Source organism: Plectropomus leopardus, chromosome 18 (assembly GCF_026936395.1).
Source record: "Plectropomus leopardus strain MGB_pleo_1.0 chromosome 18, ASM2693639v1, whole genome shotgun sequence".
Classification (NCBI taxonomy): domain Eukaryota; kingdom Metazoa; phylum Chordata; class Actinopteri; order Perciformes; family Serranidae; genus Plectropomus; species Plectropomus leopardus.
Window position 1 is genome coordinate 24,075,136 of NC_142193.1, and position 21,410 is coordinate 24,096,545.

General features: G+C 39.0%; 2 protein-coding genes across 2 annotated transcripts; both read left to right on the plus strand.

Moving 5' to 3' along the window:
* The first annotated feature begins 1,655 nt into the window (after window positions 1-1,655).
* Window positions 1,656-11,554, plus strand: LOC121956299 (uncharacterized). The gene is made up of 5 exons (XM_042504440.2): window positions 1,656-2,044; window positions 2,529-2,638; window positions 5,522-5,614; window positions 6,684-6,854; window positions 8,897-11,554. Exons 1-5 carry the CDS (start codon window positions 1,894-1,896, stop codon window positions 9,062-9,064), a joined length of 693 nt encoding a protein of 230 aa, XP_042360374.2. The 5' UTR covers window positions 1,656-1,893; the 3' UTR covers window positions 9,065-11,554.
* Window positions 11,555-13,495: 1,941 nt separating this feature from the next.
* Window positions 13,496-20,606, plus strand: LOC121956276 (butyrophilin subfamily 1 member A1). The gene is made up of 10 exons (XM_042504415.2): window positions 13,496-13,653; window positions 16,431-16,513; window positions 16,923-17,021; window positions 17,147-17,248; window positions 17,978-18,112; window positions 18,204-18,341; window positions 18,439-18,490; window positions 18,584-18,610; window positions 19,290-19,316; window positions 19,694-20,606. The coding sequence occupies exons 2-10, from the start codon at window positions 16,454-16,456 to the stop codon at window positions 20,251-20,253; spliced, it is 1,200 nt and encodes a 399-aa protein (XP_042360349.1). The 5' UTR covers window positions 13,496-13,653; window positions 16,431-16,453; the 3' UTR covers window positions 20,254-20,606.
* Window positions 20,607-21,410: the final 804 nt, after the last annotated feature.

Consider the following 21,410-nt stretch of genomic DNA (forward strand, 5'->3'; position numbering starts at 1 on the left):
ATAGACATTTTTGAGAATTACAGCTCAGTTACTTATCTTATCCTCCTCTTTTTCCTGCTTCTACAAACACAAGCACCACACATAGATACAGCTATGTACAGATGCTGCTAACATTAAACATAAATGATCTAATTTTCATCATTTTGGGACCATTTTTGACAAAAACATTTTCACTTTGAAAAGTTATCTCTTAGATTCAGTGTGTTTTGGAGAGACATAAATAAATCATATATTTTTTTGAAACATGTGAAGTTGTTTCTTAAATCAAACCAATATGCAGTAGTGTCTCTGAACTCTTTCATTCTCAGAGGACCGCCAAATATTTTTCGTCCACATTTGATGTTTCCTTCAACAGGCAGCAGAACTTCAGGGTTTTTTATCATAAAATATTCCCATGGAGTGCCTTACATCTTCTACAGTGCATATCTTCAGTTCAATGCAGTCGTTTTAGTTTATAAAATACCCAATGTGACCTAACCCTGATAGAGTACAGCTCTGTATCAGACTCAGTAGTCGACTTCCTTTTCCCTGCTGCATTTGGTCCATAATATAATATATAGATCCACTTCATAAAGCCTGGATCAAAGCCAAATATGTGGAGAACACACTTAAGAGATCCATTAAACCCTGTTAAATGGGTTTCCCCGCATTCAAAGCACAGGCTGCACATGAGGTTATCATGGTCATCACGAGTAAACCAAGATGTCTAATATATTTTTCATCCACATTATTTAAAGTAATTGGTTTATAAACACAATCTGCATTATTTAGGCCTATTTCAATATTACTTTTCATGATCAAGTCATTGTTCTGCAAGTCACAAGCAGATCTCAAGTCTTTGCACTTAAGTCCCGATTCAAGTCTTACGTCAAGACAAGCAAGAAACAAGTCCTTAACATTGAGTTTTTAGTCCTCGACAAGTCATAATGCACTCTTCAGATCAAGGTCATGGCCACTTCTGGTGAAAATAATTGAACTCACATCATGTCCTCTTGTTTTAGAGCATATCTATAATACTTGAGATTTAACCCTTTAAAACCTGAGCAAAGTGGCTTTTTTCACAAACATGGAAAACAGTTTTCTGTACAAATTAGCTAGACTTAGTTTTAAAAAGTTTCAAGAACATTACCTAAAAATACCCCCCCAAAAAAAAAAAATTCTAAAATTAAATAACAATTATAAATGTAAATAATAATAATTCTTGATAATTCCAAGAATTAATATAGTTGTCTTGGCATTTATCTTTAGTTATTTGAAATGTTCCAACTATTCTCTGTTTTTGAGCTAATTTTCTCCAGCACCTTTTCATTTTTAAAAAAGGGTTTAAAAAAATGGCTTAAAATTCACTTAATTAAAAAAAGCGTCCACTAGCAGTTTAAATTGAAAAGGAAGTTCTACATATAGTTCTCATCCATGAATGTTAATGCTGCATTTTGGATCTTTGTATATAAATCATCTCAGGACAGGACCCCCGCGGTCTCCAGGGTTACGGGACTCAAACTCAGGCATCCGGTGTGTTAATCTGCTGGTCTGGATGCATTAAATCGCCGGCAGCAGCAGCAGTTTTCTACTTTCTGAACATAAATTGTTTGTAATCTGTGTGTGAGACCTCTGTTTTTTGGGAGCCTTTGTAATTAATCTCTTGCCCTATAGTGGCTGCTGCCCATCCATAAACCAAACTGCGGTCCAGCGCAGAGCCAGAGCGACGTCACGCGGCTGGGAGAGGGCGTCAGTGCGCCTTCACGAGCTCCACACACACGCGGAGGCATGTTTACCGAGTGGGGAGAGTTTGATCCGACTTGCAGAGCGCGCATGTGGACTGTCACCCTGTCCGGGACCGAGCAGACAATGAAGAGAGGCGACACTTTTTCCCCCTGATACATCTGTAATAAGATGAGAGGCTTTGTGTTGAGCCTGATGAGTTCAGGAGGAATTTTAAAGGGATCGATCACAGTTTACACAGAGGAAATGTCCACAACTGCAGGTCCGACCATCCCCTCATCTCAGCTGACATCGGATCAACTCACAGTGGTGGCTGCATCCTGTAAGTAAAACCTTTTAAACTGACCAAAATTATCAAAAAGAAGCAAATTTATCTAGAAAAACATCTGTCTTGATTGTTTTTCTCTTGTCTGCTTTCACTTAATCTAGACATATTGCAGCATTGTGATAAGCGTTGTAGTAGATAATTTCTTTTTATAGATAACAGCTAATTTTCACATATTACTCTCAAAGCTCTAAGCCATAATTAGCTGATGACAGTGTGTTATTTTCCAGCTGTCATTGTTTTTGATAGACAGGTGGAGCAAAATAGAAAGAAAAAATACACCTTTAAGAAGAGACAGACTGCCAATCAAAACTGCTTAAAGTGAATCAAGTTGCTAAAGTCAACCAAATTTGAAGATTTGAACTGTTAAAAGGACAAAAATGTTCTTTTACAGGTTGTTTTTAAAGCCTAAAAAAGAAACAATGCATGTCTGTGTAACCATGATTAACAAACATTTCCTTTTCTCCTGCTTTTCAAACAGTTTCTTCCCTGGTGTTCTTTGTGGTTATTGTGGTGCTGCTGTCCATTATTTACCGCAAGGATCTTCAGTGCTGCAAACTCCGCTCCTATCAGGGGCCTCATGCAGATATGGTAAGACAAAAACAAAAGGGAGAAAGTGCCCTTTTGTGCTTAGTTTTTCTCTTTAAAGTGACTTCAGTTTTGATCCTGATCCAGCTCAGATTGTGAGAGAGGAGGACCCAGGCTCAAAGACACCATGTGCACTCAGTGTCGCGCCATTAAGAAGTGTCAGAATCAATTTGCATGGCTGTGGGAAAGGGACTACAATAAACTTGATATGATCATTGTCAGGCGATGGATTTGCCTTAGCTGAATTAGCTGCCCTCCAGAAATATCTGCCACAGTAACTCTAATGGAATTGGACAGAATTAGCACTTACCACGCATATTGATGCTACTTCAGCACCAGTTGTAATTAAATCAAAGCAAATCGGATTTTGTTGCTAGCATCGGCATACCAGGTGAAGCAAAACAACCTAATCTTTAAGGTTTTTAAGGGAGTTTGTGGCGTTTTATATCATCTATTTTTCACAAATCTCTTTATCTGCGAGAGATAACTGGCTGAATGTGTGTGAAGCTGCAGGCGATGGTGCAGGATGAGGTGAAAGGAAATGTAAACAGTCCACCAGAGGTAACTTTTCATTGGTTGCCCATTCTCTCTGCTTCCTCTCCCTGACTTGTTTCTCACCTCTGTGAGTCCCAGGGGTGAAGTTGGAGTGTTATCTTCGGATTGCAGAGACGTAACCCGTCAAGCCTCCCCCGCTTTAACAGACAGGAAGCTCTGTTCGGCTGTGGTTTTAATGGAGAAGTCCTGTTGTCCCGTTTAGGGAACTAACAGAGCGTTTCAACAGTACAAAGAGGCCACGCTGGCCTCTGGTTATAGCTGTATCTGTACACGGTGTGGCTGATAAGACAACATTAACTTACTGTCAGGGTCAGTACAGTAAACTTCACGTGACAGACTGTAAAACACAGAGCACAGAGTACCAGAACCTGAGTCATGGATGGATTACTGAATGGGCCCACACAAGGCAACCACAAGGACACACAAAATGACAAGGAGATGCAAAGAAACTGCAAATAGATAGAAAACAATTCTAAATAGACATAAAACCACAAGGAGAACTACAAAGTGACGCAGAGCGTCCAAAAAAAAAAGATATAAAATGACCCCAAAGATCCATAAAATAGCCACAGAGACACAAAATTACTACAACAACAAAAACGCACAAAAAAACCCACAAGATGACCTGTAGGAGATCCAAATAACCACAAAAAAACACAAAACAACCACAAATCCAACAAAAGATCCAAACGACTACAAAAAGACAAAAAAGAATCACACCAAAGACATAGAAGGAGACACAGAAAATGAACAAGGCACAAACTTGCCTCAAAGGGATACAAAATAACCACAAGGAGACACAAAATGACCTTTAAAGACACAGATTACCTCAGGGAGACACAAAATAACAAAAAGAGACTCAAACGACTGCAACAAGACACAAAAAACCCCAAAAAACACACGAAAGTACCGTTAAAAAAAAGAGGCATAGTGACAAGAGTCTGGGTGTCTTTCTCCTTTGTAGGAGAGGTGTTGGGGCCCTTTGCATATCTGTGCCCAGGGGCCCATTGTCTCATAATCCGTCCATGGTCTGAATACATTTAAGAGTAGTCAGATATTGTTCCTGAAAACTCATTCTTCCATGTAATTGACGTGTGTGATACAGAAAAAGAAAAGTTTTTTATTTTTTTATTTCTTAAGAAAACAGAAAGGGAAGGTTAGTCATTACTCGCACACAAAAACACTCGTTCATTGTGTTCCTGTGGAACATTTCATGTCTTCGACTTCATCGTCACATACCTTTCCCTGCTTCAGTTTGCACCATGAATAGTGGGCAGACCCCACTGTGGGTGTTGGGGACACAAGGGGGACAATGGATCTCCTTTAGGTTTGCTGTGGTGAAAAAGGCACGCTGCCGCTGGGGTCCTCCCCCGACTTCAACACTGATTTTACACGGTTGTGCTTTTTCACACTGGCTGAATCAATGGCAGGAGACAAAGGGACAAGTCTGCTTTTTTCTCCTTCTTGAGCACTTTTTTTTGGCTTCTTAAAAATACAAACCAACCAGGGAAAGTGACCTCTGACATCACCTTTTTGGTGTCGTCTCTCCCTCTGAAATGATGTGAGGGTTATGGCAAAGGTCGTAAGAGTGCGTCATGCTAAGTGTGAGTGATGTCATTGTTTAACCGGCCTGGGAAAATGATAATGCTGATATTTTAGTGCTGCTTTTTACATGCTGAACTCCTGCTTTTGTTGCCTCGTAGTCGGTTGAAATCTCCCTGGTAATTGCAGCAAAAGTTGTCCCAACATCTCTTATCCTCACGCTGGATTTAAATCCCAGTCAGGCAACAAATTGACTTTTGTTGTAATGCCGGCCCAAATGACATACGAGGCCATAATGTGTATTGGAGTGTGCTCGTTAAGAGGTACCTGCTGCATTTACAAGGGGAAGAGAGAGACCACACGGTGTGGTTTGTTGCCTAGGGACCCTGCTGACACCGTGGGACATCACATTGTTCTCCACACAAAGGAGACTCATTTAGACTCAAGGCAATTACCTAGCTTTCCTGGCAGTCTTTTTTTCTGGATCCTTGCACCTCATACAGTGAGACACTGACAGGTCTTGTTTTAGGGTGGGTGGGACTGGGAGGAGGCACGGAAATTGGAGGGTGGTCTTCTTATTGATTAGATAATTTATGGTATTGCTTAACCAGCCGCTGTCTACAGTGATTAAACAAGGCATGAACATTGGTTGATTGGGCTGAAATTAGTGGCTTTCTGAACAACTGCAGCAGGATCCCGAGTCAGAATGAAAACTGGGAAATGTAATTAATAACTGAGGCTTTGCTCTCTGAGACATGCTTGTTCACGTCATTACTGCTTGTGTTGCAGGATGCTCCTCCTCAGTACTACAGCAGCAGGCAGACTCTGGTGGGATCTCCGTGTCTGGAGCAGACTCAGATCATGGAGGATAATAACACTCAGGTGAGAGAGTGCAGCAGCACATTAGCATCATCTGCTATCAGCCACTCAAAGCATCGCTTCACTTCTGTGTACACTGTTGCAGTAAATAAGGACACACTCTCTGTTAGGGCTGACTAATATATCAATATTATGCCGATACTGTGCTATGAAACAAGAGATCGCCTTAGATATTGGATATCATAATACTATATATCCTAACAATTTCTATGCTATGTAATAAACGAGGGCTGGTCCAATATTGGTTTTTCAGGGCTGATACCAATACCGATTATTGGGACTCAATGAGACGGATAATCAATATTTAGAACCAATATGCATTTACAATAATTATGAAAATATTTTAGTAAATTTAGAATTTGGAATATAACAAACTAACACTGTAACTCTGTTTAAAAGCCTTTAGCAAATGTTCAACCAAAAGACTTTCAACATCATATGCAGCAAGTTCCCACCAAAAAGTTCAGTGAAATTTAAATTTAATTTGAATTTAAACTTTCTCTGCATGTATTGCAGACTGCCTTCCCTGGTGTTGGTTGAGTGTAATGCGCACACTTTCTCCGCAATTAGTTTTATTTGGCAATCATTAAAATAAAACGCAGATACAGATAATCATCAAAATGCCAACTATTGGCCTCCATAATTGGTCAGGCCGATAATCTGTTGACCCCTAAAATTATCTGGGTGTATTAGTCTGCTTTTTAGAAATTCGATTTAGACTGATTTCAGTCGGACGACATGTTTACATGTATTTTAAAAGTCCAGTTTTAGTCAAATAAACACAATAATTTGACTCTTTCTAATATTATTTAAACATACTGTCTGTTGCAATATTAATATTGAAGTATTTAGTAAAAATTAGCATGATATTTTATTTTTTCTAGATTGCCCAGCCCTCTGTTTCCTCTTTCAACTCATACGGTACAATACATAATCACCTCTTAGGTGAATGTTTCAATGACCGCAGCTTTAAAGTGGGTTTCAATGATCCACAAATCCTCAGCACATAAAAACGTCTACTTGCTGTCCCTAATAAGTGTCCCTCTGTGTTCGGGCCCGTGTGTCTCAGCAGGCGGGTCAGCTGTTTTACGTCGGCCTGCCCTCCAGCTACAGCCTGCCCTCTCTGGAGACCCCCCTGCCGAGGCTCCCCTCCTACGAGAGCGTCCGAAAGAAGGACCGCCAGAGGCAGATCCACATGATGATCGCAGACCGCTTCGGCCTCAATGGACCCATTGTGACCGAGGTCGGCTAAATTAGGGATCAGGACTGTGTCTCAGCACTTGATACAGTCACAAATGCTTTGACAATGGGGTGTTTCAGGTGCTGTTGTTAATCCATGGGAAGAGAGGAGAAGTTTGACTCCTATTACAGCCTCAAAGAATGCCAAAGCTCGTATAAACTCATCTTATTATGAAGGCCCCTCATCTGTAGTTTCACAATGAATGGATATAATAAGGAGCAGGCTCTTTCTATTATGACCAAGCCGTCATACAATATTGTAACAAGAGCTTGTTCAAAGATTAGATTGCATTCACAGTGCAGTAAACAGGATGCGCTATCAGCTCATCTAATGCTCGCTGCTGAATTGTGCTGGCGGCCGCGTTTCAAGGTTTTACCGTGTTGATCTTTCGCTGAGCTTTTGACTCGCACAACGCTTGAGCAAACAAGGTAATGAGAAAAAGGCACATCAAACATAATTAAAGCCTGCATCCTGAGTGCAAACAGTGCCCGGGAATGCAGCTTTGTGCTCCTGTCTTCTACTGTTTTTTTTTTCTCTTTGACCTCCCCTTTTTTCCTTAATTAAACACTCCTTAGCATGGCTGCCCATCTCTGACACACACGCACAAAGAAGACACATACACACACACACTACTTTCCAGTCAACCCATCACCAGTCACTGAAAAGTCTCCCTGCCCCCTTTTTAGACCGTGCTGGGAGTTCAGCTGATGGCCCCTTAATTTAAACCTGTCTGTCCCGCGGCCCCGAGGCAGGGTAGCAGTAAAACTTTGCGGCCTGGTGTGTGTGCGGTGTGTGTATCACACAGAGGGCAGGGTTGTAGGGTTGCTCTTGTCGCCGGAGGGTCTCCAAGCAATTAAAAGATAAGAAGACCCAGTCGGGGAGTTAGGATCTGCCAGATGTGATCAGAAAGATAATGCACTGGAGGAAAATATATTCCAGGCGGCCAATATTAATTGGTAATGTAAATACAAACATGTTCCACTTATTTTTAGGGATGGATATCAGACCTCAGGATGTTTTCCAAAACAGCACTTTCATCCTGGGAAATAATATTTTCTGTCTGTCCTGAAGAATTTTGTGGTTATCACTCTAAGTGATTATACTGTTGTGTAGATTAGACAGGTAGCAGGGACAGTGTCCTTTTGGAGGTAAGATAAACCTCCATTACAATCCCAAAAAATATGAGAAATCTTTAAAAGGATCCCAATATGTAAACTCTCCAAGGGTTACCAAGTGAGCAGCAAGTTCACCTATTTTTTAAAATTTTTTTTCATTGTACCTCATTACCAAATGAAACTTCAAATTTCAAATCTTTGCTTTAACCAGCATGACTTTTTTTAATCTCTCGGGGTTGTAAACACAACATTGCCATTATTACCTCATAAAGTTATCATGCAGACATTTTGGTAAAATGTTGCCTATTTAAACATCCAGCAGTCACAAAAGGACACTTTCATTCATTTGGGGGTGTTTTTGTCCAGTATTCACACTCATGTAGCTCTGTTTTTTTTGTTTTGTCTTCAGCAATATTGGAACCTACCAGCTACTTTCTGACGAAAAAAGCGTCTAGGGGGCAAAGGCCAATATTTTGGGCTGATCCTGTGTAGCCAGTGAATATCAAGGCCACGACTTCCTCTTACGTGTATTGGTCATTTCAGCTAATCTTAATAAGAAGATATCTACATATAAATACAGATAAATTCTGAAAAGGATAATACAAAACCAATTCAGATGATAGTCGATTGGCTCCAAAATTACATTTTGGAACGGACTGTTTACCTGCTGTTAAAGCATAATTGGTCAACACTACTTGAACCCTAAACCAGAACACTTCCAATAACAAATATTGCCAAAAAATAAATTATATGTTTATTATGTTAGTTTTCATAGTCACATAACATATAATTGAATTAATATCATGATAGTGTCAACAAAAACTGAAAATTCTAGGCATCTTGCAAATAAACTTTTGGGACTAAAGTTGGATTGAATTGTATTACACTGCACAGATTCCTGTTTCAAACGTCTGTCTTGTTTCTCTTCAGCCTCCTCCAACGTATGAAGAGAGTATCCGTCAGTCTATGGAGCTGCCGTACAACATCCTCTCACCCAGTCTGGACATCTCCCCCCCTCAGACTGTCTATACCAGCACAGCGGCCGGCACACCTCATCCAGTCCACTCTGACACCAACAGCAGCGTCCTACCTGTGTGATTACTGAGTGTGCTTCTCAAGCCGTTTCATGAACGTGACAGACATGCGATTGATCAAAACACAGAATAAAAAAAAAAACACAAGACATGTTGAAGACTAGATCCTTCACACAGGCTGATTCAGATACCTCAAGACTGAGTTTATGTTGAGAGACGGCTGATAGAGGAGCAACCAAAGAGAAGCCTCGGAAAAGGACTCCTTTGGCTTGGCACATTTGAATGTTAAAAACACTTTGTTATTGGTCACGCTGATGAATTTCAACACTGGATATTTACATTTCCTGAGGTGGCTGGTACATCTTAAAGAAGAAACATGAGGACTACAGGACTTATACCAAAAAGAGAACCACTGTTTGTTGATTATGCTCTATTAGTGAACATCTGTCTTCTCTTTTATTGTGCGGTTCCTGAGACAGAAACCTCATTGCCTGGTTTTTGAGGTTATCCGAGACCTGTTTGTGTCTGTACTCTGCTGAGGCCGAGTCATACTGTCATACAGCATGTAATTGAGCCTGAGAGCGCAAGAATTTAAAAAAAGGTGCTAATGAGAGTGCCTTCCATCAAGTTATACTAAGATATATTAATGTCATTTACCCCCTTGCTTATTTTTTAATCTTAAAGGGACAGTCCACTTCAAAATCTAAAATAAATATTTTTTCTCTTAGCTGTAGTGCTATTTATCAGTCTAGATTGTTTTGTGTGAGTTGTTGATATCGTCCGTAGAGATGTCTGCCTTCTGTAGTGGAACTAGACGGCACTCGGCTTGTGGTGCTCAAAGTGTCAAAAGAATACATTTGAAAAATTAAACAGCAATGTCTCTTTCCAGAAATCACGACCCAGTTACTCAAGATAATCCAACGACCTTGTTTTGAGCAGTAACTATTTTCTTTCTAATGAACTACACACTCCAACTGAAACACAGCACAGATGGCAGCGAGCATCTACTCATGGACGAGAGGCTGGTGCTCATGACAAAGGCGAGATGTAAACATTAATGGCTCGGGAAAAAATGGTTCCACATTTTCCACACCTGGAAAAGTCATGAAATTAGTGAGGATGATTTAACATTTTAGAAAAGTCATGGATTTTTGTTGTGTAATGGAATTGTTTTGGTAATCTTTCATCAACATAGTGTAACATAACAGCAATTTTGTTATCTGTTGCTCTAATATTTGTTTATGTGTGACAATGTTTTTGTTTTTTTTTTACCATCACATACAGTTCATTTTTTCCTCAGATTTTGTCTCTTCCCTCATGTGTGCCAGATTGCTGGAATCTGATATGTTAAAAAAAATTCAGCAAAGTGGGGCAAGGATAACAATGATAATGGATCCTTGAAAAGTCTTAAGGTTTTTAAAAATTGTATGGGAATCCTGAATGGTGTCCTCACCAGCTTAGCTGTGATGTTAGCAACCTCAGTGGTGCTAGATGAGTAGTAGATGCATGCTTCTTTCTGCACAGTGATTCGATTGGTGGGTTAGTTAGTAAGAAAGTAGTTCCAACTCCTCACAACAACGTCTGTGAATTATGTTTTCAAGTTGATTTTTTGGTGTTTTGAGCACTGCAAGCCAAGTGCCATCTATTTCCATTTAATAAGAGAGAAGGCAGACATCTCTACAGCCGATATCACCAAGACTTTGCAACTCACACCAAAACAATCTAGACTGATAAATAGCACTACAGTAATGAGGAAAAATATGTATTTTTGTTTTTGGGGTGAACTGTCCCTTTAAGGCAGATGGGACTCTTGATGATTCTTTCTTCTTTAAAGTGAGGACAGAAACATTGATTTGTTTGTTCTGTTCTTTAAAAGGCTTCGAGGTGCGGAGTGAAGCCGCGTGACTTTGAAATGAAAACATCAGAGAAATACCGGGTTCTTTGTTGAGACCTGCTTTGTTTTTCTTTATCACACAAAGTTATTCTCTGTAATCCTTCATGTACACGCGCCAAATGTTTGCTCTGCACATTGTCATGAACTGTATTTATTGAAAAGAAAAATTAGCGACTTCTCATTATTTCTGAAAACAAGTGTAATAAATACTTGTATTGTTTTGTTGATTGAATTAAACAGCAGTGCCTCATTATGAATATTTAACAAGCATATTAAGATCAGTGGTCACAAACAGCTGCAGTACCACTTACAGTGAGGCTGCCCTTTGATAGCGTAGTTATATTTTCATCAACGTGTGTGTGTGTGTGTGCGTGTGTGTGAAAGACATAAAGACAACTTAAGGAAAATTCGAAAGGAGACTTTTTAGCGAGTACTTTCTCCTCTATTTTTTTCTATGTTCTCTAACTTCTAAAATTAATTTGCAGAGAAAAGCCTGACCCTTGTTTCACCCTGATTTTAAATGAAGCTACTTCAGTGCCTTTCCTTTTTTAACATTTGCAGCTCCTGTGATGTTTTTCTGTCGGCGCTTAAGCTAGTACTATTAGGATTCAAAAAGAAACTGCAGTCGTGTAATAATGAGACTGTGCATTATCAGAAATTTCACATTAAATAACATTTTCTTTGTATTTTCTTTTCATTGCGCAGTGAGGTGTATGTATGAGAAACAGTTAAGAATACTGAATACTGTTAAAATGTGTATATAGTTTTCAGTAGATCAAGAAAAGTCTATTTTGAGCAGTAAGGGCTTTTTGTTAATATTTACGTTAACAATGGATCATGTGACCAAATTTAATGTTAAAGGGTCATTTTGGTGGAAAGCCTGGCTGAGGTCAACAGGCCGTGGAGCCTGCAGGCAGAAAAATGTCCCTGGTCCCTTTGACTGAAAAAGACAAAGACATCACTGTTTGTGAAACTCTAAAATTTAAAACATGGGTTCTATATCTGCCAACAAAGTGTGTTGTCCTTTTCACTAGTGAAGCTGAATGCAAATTTCCACATTTGTGGACATTATTATTATTATTAGTATTATTATTACTATTACTATTATCACTGTTGTTGTTATTTTTGTTATTTTCTCATTTAAAAATATAGATTTTTTGCCTACTGGAAGAAGTAAAATGTTAGTTGTTAATGTTATTTTATTTTTATTTATCCTTCATTTAGCCAGGAAGGTCTCATTGAGGTCTCTTCTCCCATGGAGTCCTGGTTTAACTAGAAATAAGCAGTGGATCTACAATGTTCCTGTGTTATTAATATTGAAAATATCAGTTCTATGATCATTAAGTCAAAGGGGGGCAGCATTGCAGCAATCCAAGCTTATGTCACTATGAACATGTATCAGGCTGAAGTGTGTTCCAGTTAGTGTGGAAGATTTAGTGGCATCTAGTGGTGAGGTTGCAGGTTGCAACCAACTGAATACCCCTTCCCTCACCCCCTTTTTCCCCAAGCATATATGATACCCTATTTTGGCCTTTAATTCAACATAAAAACATGAAAGGCCCTATCTAGTTTGGTTTATCTGCTTTGGGCTATTTAAGAAACATGGCAATCTCCGTAGACAAGGACCTGCTCCCTGTGTAGATGTAAATGGCTCATCCTAATGAAACACAACAATTATAGTTTCAGGTCATTATACACTAATGAAAACATAACTATGAATATTATGTTCCATTTCAGCCAATAGATGCCCCTAAATCCTACACACTGAACCTTCACATTTAAAATACTATCATCAGTTTAAGTTTTGCTGGTATAATTTGGAGTATTCTGATCCCTCGTGTAAATAACATAGAAATACAATGTTATAAAAATTCTCCAGTACAAGCAGAGAAAATACTAGGAATATTCTCAATAAAATTTAGGCTACTTTAATGGGATCTACATCCAAATTCATACATGTAATTCCTATAGTCTTAGACAGTCCAAACACATTTTCTCCCAAATTCAGAAACTGGAATGCTAAAACACACATTTGTGATGTCAACAAGCATAAAGCACAAATATGTACAAATGTTGATTGAACTTTCTGAAATGGCATATTGGAATTCTTAATCTATGTGGTGGTCCCCTTCAGGGTGTCAAAAACTAAAGTATTTGTTATACAGCTGAATGTGTTATATTATTATGTGATCTAGGATTATTCTTACTGATATATAAACATGAGAGGAGCATTTTAATGTATGTGGTTGAGATGGGGTTTATTTGAACAACTTTGCATGCTGTTATCAAGGTCATTCTTTCACCATGCATTACATTTCATAAATTGGTAATGTTTTATATATATAGCTATCAAATGGATGTAATGGGGTAAAAAGTATAATATTTCCCACTGAAATGCAGTGGAGTGGAATCAGGCCTATAATAAAGCAAGTAACAGTTCCATATATTTATTTCCGCTAAATCATCTATGTTTAGAGCCAGAAATCACTGTTATACCAGAATAACCCTGAACCTGCGTCAGTGACAGCGTCATAGTGACCTCACAAACATGGCTGCGCGCGTTGTCCACTGAAGGACCTCGTTCGTCACTGACGGAGAAAGCCGAACGCTCCCGAGCAGCCGAGTGTCAGTCTGGCATGTAAACAAGGTCAGACACTGCAGCAGCACTCAGTCCAAACATTTCCTCCAGACACGGACAGCTGCTCGCTTTTTACGCAGGAGAAGACGAAAACTTCTTTACCAAACCTCTGAGGAGACAGGTAGGCTCGTGCGACATGAGCGCGTTATTATCGATCGTGTGTTATTTGTGTTGTGTGCAGGACGCACTGCAGTTATATGACATTACAAGCATAAATGTTTAAAATGTGTCATTGTTTTTCATGCACAGCTGCAGATAAATCAGTTTGCAGTGTGTGTAGGGAGACTGACTGCAGCTATAATCCAGATTTGCCGCAAAGTCACACGACAAGTGTGTTTACCTCCTGCGCAGTCATCAGCTGGCCTCAATCTGGGTCGCTCTCACGCTGCAAAAACTGCATGGTCATGTTTTCCCACGACATTGACAAACCTCTCTAACGAAGCATTTCCTTTTCAACACATTCTGGCTTGATTTCAGTCTCTGCAATTCCAATATCTTACATTTATTTATGCAAAACTATAATTTCGTGTAATATTTTCAACATAAATCAGCATCTGCGGACGTCGTATTTAAACACAATATATGAATCACATATATATGAAGAAATACCCGAATGCTGCAGCTCGGTTAAGCTTTACTGAGCATTTTTGCTGCAAACATAATTTTTCTTTTAATAATTAATTTCAATGCAAAACTTTACTGGTAGCCAAACCAGACTGTGTTTATTTGGACTGTAGATTATCACTTGTTCCATAGAAGTAAATCGGGGTTGAAGTGATATGCAAGTAGTACATAGAGTCTTAATTTACATCAGTGCATTCACCCACATCCCTCTGACAGCCAGTTTAAACTGGTCATCCCAACAGCCTCAGTGCCAACCACACACTGCAGACTGAGCTCATGCATTTTTCTGCAGATGACGTTAGTGCGAAAGTGGGTGAGGGGGGCAGAAAAGAGGGACACTAACCAAGGACACACTCAGACTGGCAGCTGGAAGTGTGCAGGCCCTGTCACGTTTCACACACCCTGCTGTGATTGCTGTATTCTGCTCCAGTTAATGATCGATTGTGTTTTCTCTGATATGACCTCCTGAAAAGACTTCCTGCTGGACCCATTCCTCACCAGAGATAATTTAACTTTATTAACTTTTTGTTTTTAGTAATAGCTGATAAAGCCAAGGCCAAGCCCCACTTTTTAATAAGTTGTTGTGATCACACTCGGTTGTTATGTTTTCTGAGCGGCCACGTGAACTTTCCATCACATGTTAAATCATTTACAGTACACAATATACTGGTGTTTTGGAGATAAACATTAGCCGTGTCCCAGTTTAAAGGATGACTTAATACCAATAGGTGGGAGCAGATAGGACAGTGAAAAATGTCCCACACCAAAACAAACATTGCATTTGGGTTCCATACATTTTTTTAAACCAAATTACCTTAAAATGTTTGGCCAGGTATCCTTACAGTGACATGATTTCACAGTACTAGTTGTGATGTTTCATATCAACACAATGACAAGACTGATGTGGCCATAGAAGTTTTTGGATCATTTACTTAAGTAAAAGTAGAAATACCATCTAAAACACTACAAATGTAATCCCCAAATTCATCATGTTACCTAAGTAGAAGTAAAGAAGTATTTTCAGTAAAATGTAATAAATCTCTATGTGTGAAACATCAGTTACTACAGCGTGTTTGTCACAGGTGGAAGTAGTACTATGTTAATTTGCATTATTACTATCAAAATTAACTACATAAATAAATAAATAAAGTATCAAAAGTGATAAAGTGAAAAAGAACTCCCTATGCACAATGGCTACTGTTAACTTAATATATATTTTTTTCTTTTTTTTATCACCAGCCAGTGCATGTAAGATCATTTTACTGTTGTAGTTTATCAACGAGGAGTATATGAGTAGTATATTATATCATAAAAGCATATCATATGTTAATGTGATATGGATGGATTACTGAACAGGCCTACTGGGCACAGGGTCAGGGGCCCAAAGTGTCAGGGACACCCTAGGCCTTCCACCTGTTTTACTGAAAATAAATCAAAATAAATACATAAGGAGCAAAAGACACCAAAAGGCATACAAAATGACTAAATGAGACATAAAACAACCAAAAAGACACAAAATGACCTCAAAGAGACACTAAATAATTAAAAAGGTGTCCATACAAACATAAAGAGACACAAAATTACCAAAAAAAGACACACATTGATCTCAAAGAGACACTAAATAACTAAATAGCTATGAAAAGGGGCAAAACAACCCTAAAGAGACAAAAATGACCATGAAAGAAAACAAAATGACCTCAAAGAGAAACTAGATACGAAAGGGGGCAAAGCAACAAAAAAGAGACACAATATGACTAAAAGCACACAAAACTACCCCAAACCCCACAAAATTTCTACGAAGTGACACAAAACAACTACGAAGAGACACAAAATTACGAAAGAGACACATAGTTACCAAAAAAAGACACAAAATGACTAAAAAGACACAAAACTATGTCAAAGAAACACATAATAAGTACAACAGCTGAAACAACCAAAAAGAGACACAAAATCATGCAAAAATCCACAAAATTAAGACACAAAATAACCACAAAAAAGGGCAAAACAACAACAAAGTACAATATTATCCTCTAAAAATGTAATGGAGTGAAAGTATGTAGTATCATAAAATGGAAAAAAAAAACTCAAGTAAAGTGCAAGTATGTCAACATTATATTTACATGCAGCACTTTAGTAAATGGAATATAGCCAACTAGGAATAGCCAACTTGTAATGCTCTGTGTCAGAGTGTTCAGGCTGCTAACAGGAACAAATTACAAGTTTGCAGGTAAATAATTTTCTAATTTAGCATGTATCTGTGTGTATTTGCTGCAGGACTCTGTTACAGACCAGCCAAGATGATGCAGTGTTTTCACTTCATGGTGGAGCCGGCCAAAAACTTAACGGCCAAGATAAAGGTAACACTCTAAAACGCAAAATAAACTCAAAACAGTGCATGTTTAATGTGCAAACTTGTTTTTTTGGGTCATCTTGATACTTAAGCATATAGTTGACATGACAACATTTTTAAGTAGCATGTGACTGCACACATTTCTGTCCTTTCCTGGTTTAATTAAACAAGAGAGAGCTGCTGTGAGAGTTTGGAAGCCAGGGCTGTCTTTCTTTTCTGCTGACAGGAACAGAGCTGCGATGTGCATTTTAATCAGCCTGAGTGAACCCCTCCTTTCTAGTTTGACCTTATTACTCTCTAAGGCTCTTGTAAAGCAGCACTAAGTCTCCTCCAAATGTCTTTTTTTTGCTGAGAACTCTTTTCTTTTCACACACTTTCCCACAGAAAATGCTTTAATTTTTAATTATTTTTCACAGGAATCGCACAAGAGAGCGAAGAATGGGAAGAGGGAGCCTCTGGATGAGGATCAGCTGTTTGTTGTGGATCTGGCTAGAGATCTCAGCCGAGTGTGCCAGGTAACAGTTCGCTCATTAAACCAGAAGTTATTTTATTAGACTATTCAAAAAAAAATTCTTTACATGTGTCTTCCTCTCACCAACCCCACGTTTCCCTTTCTTGTGTCTCTGTTTTGCCTCTGCAGAGGTCTTCAGTCCTGGACCACATCTGGAACTTGGATGACACCTGGTCGACCTCGCTGTGCAGGGTCTTCATCGTACAGTGGGCCTCCATGTTAGAGAGCAAGGTGAGAAAATCATCCATTCCCAGAAGAGAGCATCAGGACAGTATATAACTGTACTTACAAACTGTGCAGTATGGAAGCCCATTTCTGCCAATGTGATTAAAAAAAAACTTGGCAGTTATGATAATGACATACCTTATCAAAAATAATGAGCTATTTGAGTGTCTCAAAATAACGAAAAAAAGTTTACTAAGTCATTGTTTCGAGAATGTTACTCATTATTTTTAAGATACCATATAATTATTTTGAGATAATGAGTCATTATTTAGTAAGTATTTTTTTAAAAATTAAATTTTGAATTTAAAATTTTTAGAAACTGATAAAAAGTCATGTTTTTTAGTTATTAAGCCATTTTTTGCAATACTAAATTATTTTTTGAGAAACTGTCTTTTTTTTTTTTTACAATACCATGTCATTATTTTGTGATAAGTTATTATTTGCAATACTAATCTATTCTTTTGCAATACTAAGTCATTATTTTGTGATACTTAGTCATTATTTTGCAACACTAAGCCATTATTTTGAGATACTATGTCATTTTTTGAGAAACAAATATTTTTGTGATACTTTGTCATTATTTGTCATTTTTTGCAATGCTGTCATTATTTTTGCGACACTAATCCAATATTTTTGCAACACAAAGTCATTATTTTGCAATACTAGGTTGTTATTTTCATTATTGCATCGTGCAGAGAGGTTTTACCACTGATGTTTGTATGTTTCTGTGTGCAGAAGAGGCCCATGCAGACGGATGGCTGGCCAGAGATGGATGAGGTCAAACATCCTGATGTAATCAATGAGCAGGACCTGCTGCAAGCCAAAACTGTGATCCTCAACTGGGTGAAGGACCTGAGAGCTCAGCCTGAGGTGCGGAGTTCAAATATACCATTAACATTTCCTGCTCACCTGACTCTGCTCACTCAATAGACATATTTTATTCATACTGATCATCTTGCAGCAAAGCGTGTGGCCGGGGGAGCCTGTGGCAAAGGTTCTGGAGGACCTGCAGTCCGCCTGGCGCTGGGGCCGCATGCCCAACCTGCTGATCGCTATGGAGCTTGTCTTCTTTACTTTATTGGTGCAGCGCCCTGATAAGGTTGGAGTCAATGTAACAATTGACAGTTTGTGCTTAATCCTTGTGTGTTATCTGTGTTGTTCAGGTGTAATACAAAGCTTTTTGGTATGTTATGCAGGACACCATACCGCAGCAGTGGCTCATGTGGAAGCAGAGGACTCAGAAGATCGGTATATAAATCAAAACTTAATCAAAATCAATTTTGTTGATAATTTGGTGGCTTTAATCTTTTCTTTGTTTCATCTTTGATTATCTCCATCCAGGTGCCATATCCTACATTCCTCAGCCAGGTGAGTGATATGCTGAATGTGAACATGCATTTAAAACCATCACACACAACCGCTTCACTGCATGGTGTAGCTATCAACATTGTAGCGCTCTTTGTTTATACCATCATTGCTTTGGCAAAAATATCTGCACCATTAAAATATATGATTAAATGCAAGTCTTATTGTGAGGTTTAAAGCAAAGATGGTGGATAGTGCGCACATCCAGCTCAAGTTTGGTACAGATGCAATACGCAGTTTGTTGAAAAAGAGAATAATGCAAACCGTTATGAGATTAAACATGTCCTATACGGGCATATGTATCACATAAAGGCTACCATCTGGGCCAAACTGCTTTCTGCAGGACATTATACATTTTCTTAAATCTGTGCATACAGTAGTGAATAGTTTGGGGGATATCATCCTTTGTCTGTAGACACACATTTTTTTGTTCATATATGACAGCTGAAGTCAAAACATTACATCTATTAAATTTTTTTCTGAAAATTTCTCCTTTTCCTCAACATTTTCATTATCGTGGTATCCACTGTTTGCTCCTTTGATATTGGTTTTACAGCCTGTATTCTGGTAATGCAGCTGTGATTCTGTAAAATTGAAATGCAACATTATGTTGTTGCATTTACAGTGTTGGACACATATTTCTTACTACTTAAGCCATCTGTTTGTTTGTTTATTTTTGCAGTGTGGGACTGGATCTCAGATGCTGCAGGTACAGTATTCATTTTATCAAATTATGAATCATTACAATCCAGGCATTGGCAGCTTTTACTATCTAAAGAGTTATTTTTGGGCAAAAAAGCTGTCTGGAGCAGCATAATCTATTTGTTATGGATTTAGATCATCATCAGGATTTTGACACATTTTAGTCGGATGACACTCGCGCTTGTTAAAATGTATCTCATACTTGTTTCACCTGAGTATTCCCAGGTGAACACACAGTCTCATTTCATACTTACCACAATGATACATTAAACCTAAAAACTAAAAGTAGCCACTGGGTGTAAAGAGCCACATGTGGTGCTGGAGCCTCGGGTTGTCGACCCCTTCTTTACTAAACCTGTCTGGTGATGTTGTTTTTCTCTGTAGTGGAGGTGACTCTGGATCTGGACACGGCCAACCCTGATCTGCTCATCTCCAGCGACGAGAAGAGGATGCGCTGTGGCTTTGAGAGGAAGGATGTTCCCAACTACCATCAACGCTTTGACGGCTGGTGGTGTGCCGTCGGTGTGGAGGGCTTCAGCTCTGGACGGCACTACTGGGAGGTGGAAGTGGGCGAGCGGGACTGGAGGCTGGGTGTGGCCAAAGAGTCGGCCCTGAGGAAGGGCTTCAAGTCCCTGAACACAGATACGGGTTACCTGAGCCTGCGGCTGGAGAGGGGCACCGAGCTGAAGGCGCTGACGGTCCCTTTCACCGCCCTGCCACCCGGTCTTATTCCCCGCAAGGTGGGCATCTACCTCGACTACGACCGAGGCCAGCTGTCCTTCTATGACGTGGAGAAACGCTTCCACATTTACACCTACAACGAGAGCTTCCAGGAGAGGCTGTTCCCCTTGTTTGGCACCGTGGAGATCATCAAGGATTTGGTGATCAAGTCTCCATCAGCTAAAACCCAGTGTCTCTGTCCCGTGTCCTGCCTCTGGGGCTGAGCTCCCTGCTGTCACCTCTTCCTTTGAAAACCAGTAGATATCATAATAATGTATAACAAATGGTTATATAATAATCACTGGGAGGAATCAGAGATCCTGATGTAAAAGACCATCAATTTGCTATTGAATAGCTCCACTATGTGACCACTCTTTATCCTGCTGCTGCTGCTTTACTGTGATTGTTGCAACCACTTCCTCTCTATAGAGTAACAGCGCTTCTCTTTGCTCACACACGATGTATTTTCATATATTTGAAAGGAAACCTGTAGTATTAATGTCATGTATTGTGCAATATTAACCATGCAGTAAGAATGCAACTCTGTGAATGATAAATAAACCAAATCCATGTCTTACTCTTTGGTCTATTTATTAGTGCATTTAACATAATTAGTAATCAGTACATGAAAAAAAAAAGAACAATGCAGAAATCACTTTGCAGCATGCACAGAAAGAGACAAATCTACACTTGGAAAGAGAAATCTGACCTGCGAGCTAAAATGTGGTGTACATGGCAAAACCCAATCCCACTCAGGTCACAGTATCTTGGGTAAATAAGCTTGTAGTGTCAGTTATCAGCCTCAGCAACACTTCTCTCGTTTCCTCACTCCTCACCATCTCTCTTCTGTCTCTGTTGTGGTTGTTTCACATCCTTACTACTAAATATTTCGGGCACAATGAAAGAAGCCTCTTACCTGCAGATAATGGCAGAACGTTGGAGAAGCATATTGCATAGAAACAGCACTCAGGCCTAAGTGATCTTCACAGTTTATTGCAAGTGTTTTAAGATTTTTTTTTTTTTCAGTTAGGTGCTTACATGTTACACACCGTGTGGTGGTGAGTAGATAATTAAGTACATTTACTCAAGTTTTGAGGTACTTGTATTTAATTTTTTGGTATTTTATACTTATATACATTTCTGAAATGTATTTCATTATTGTCCATAACATTAATGTGATAACCGTAATTACTAGTTATTTTGGAGATTCAGATACATAATACTATCAGCATTATGACATGTTTATACATGTTGATAAGATAGTATTTTTAATCCAAAATGGGAATTTATCAAGCTGTCCCACATACACATTTATTAAAACTAGCTCCACCTCTCCAGCTCAACCAGCTGCAACATTAATGTACATAATAATCAAATAATA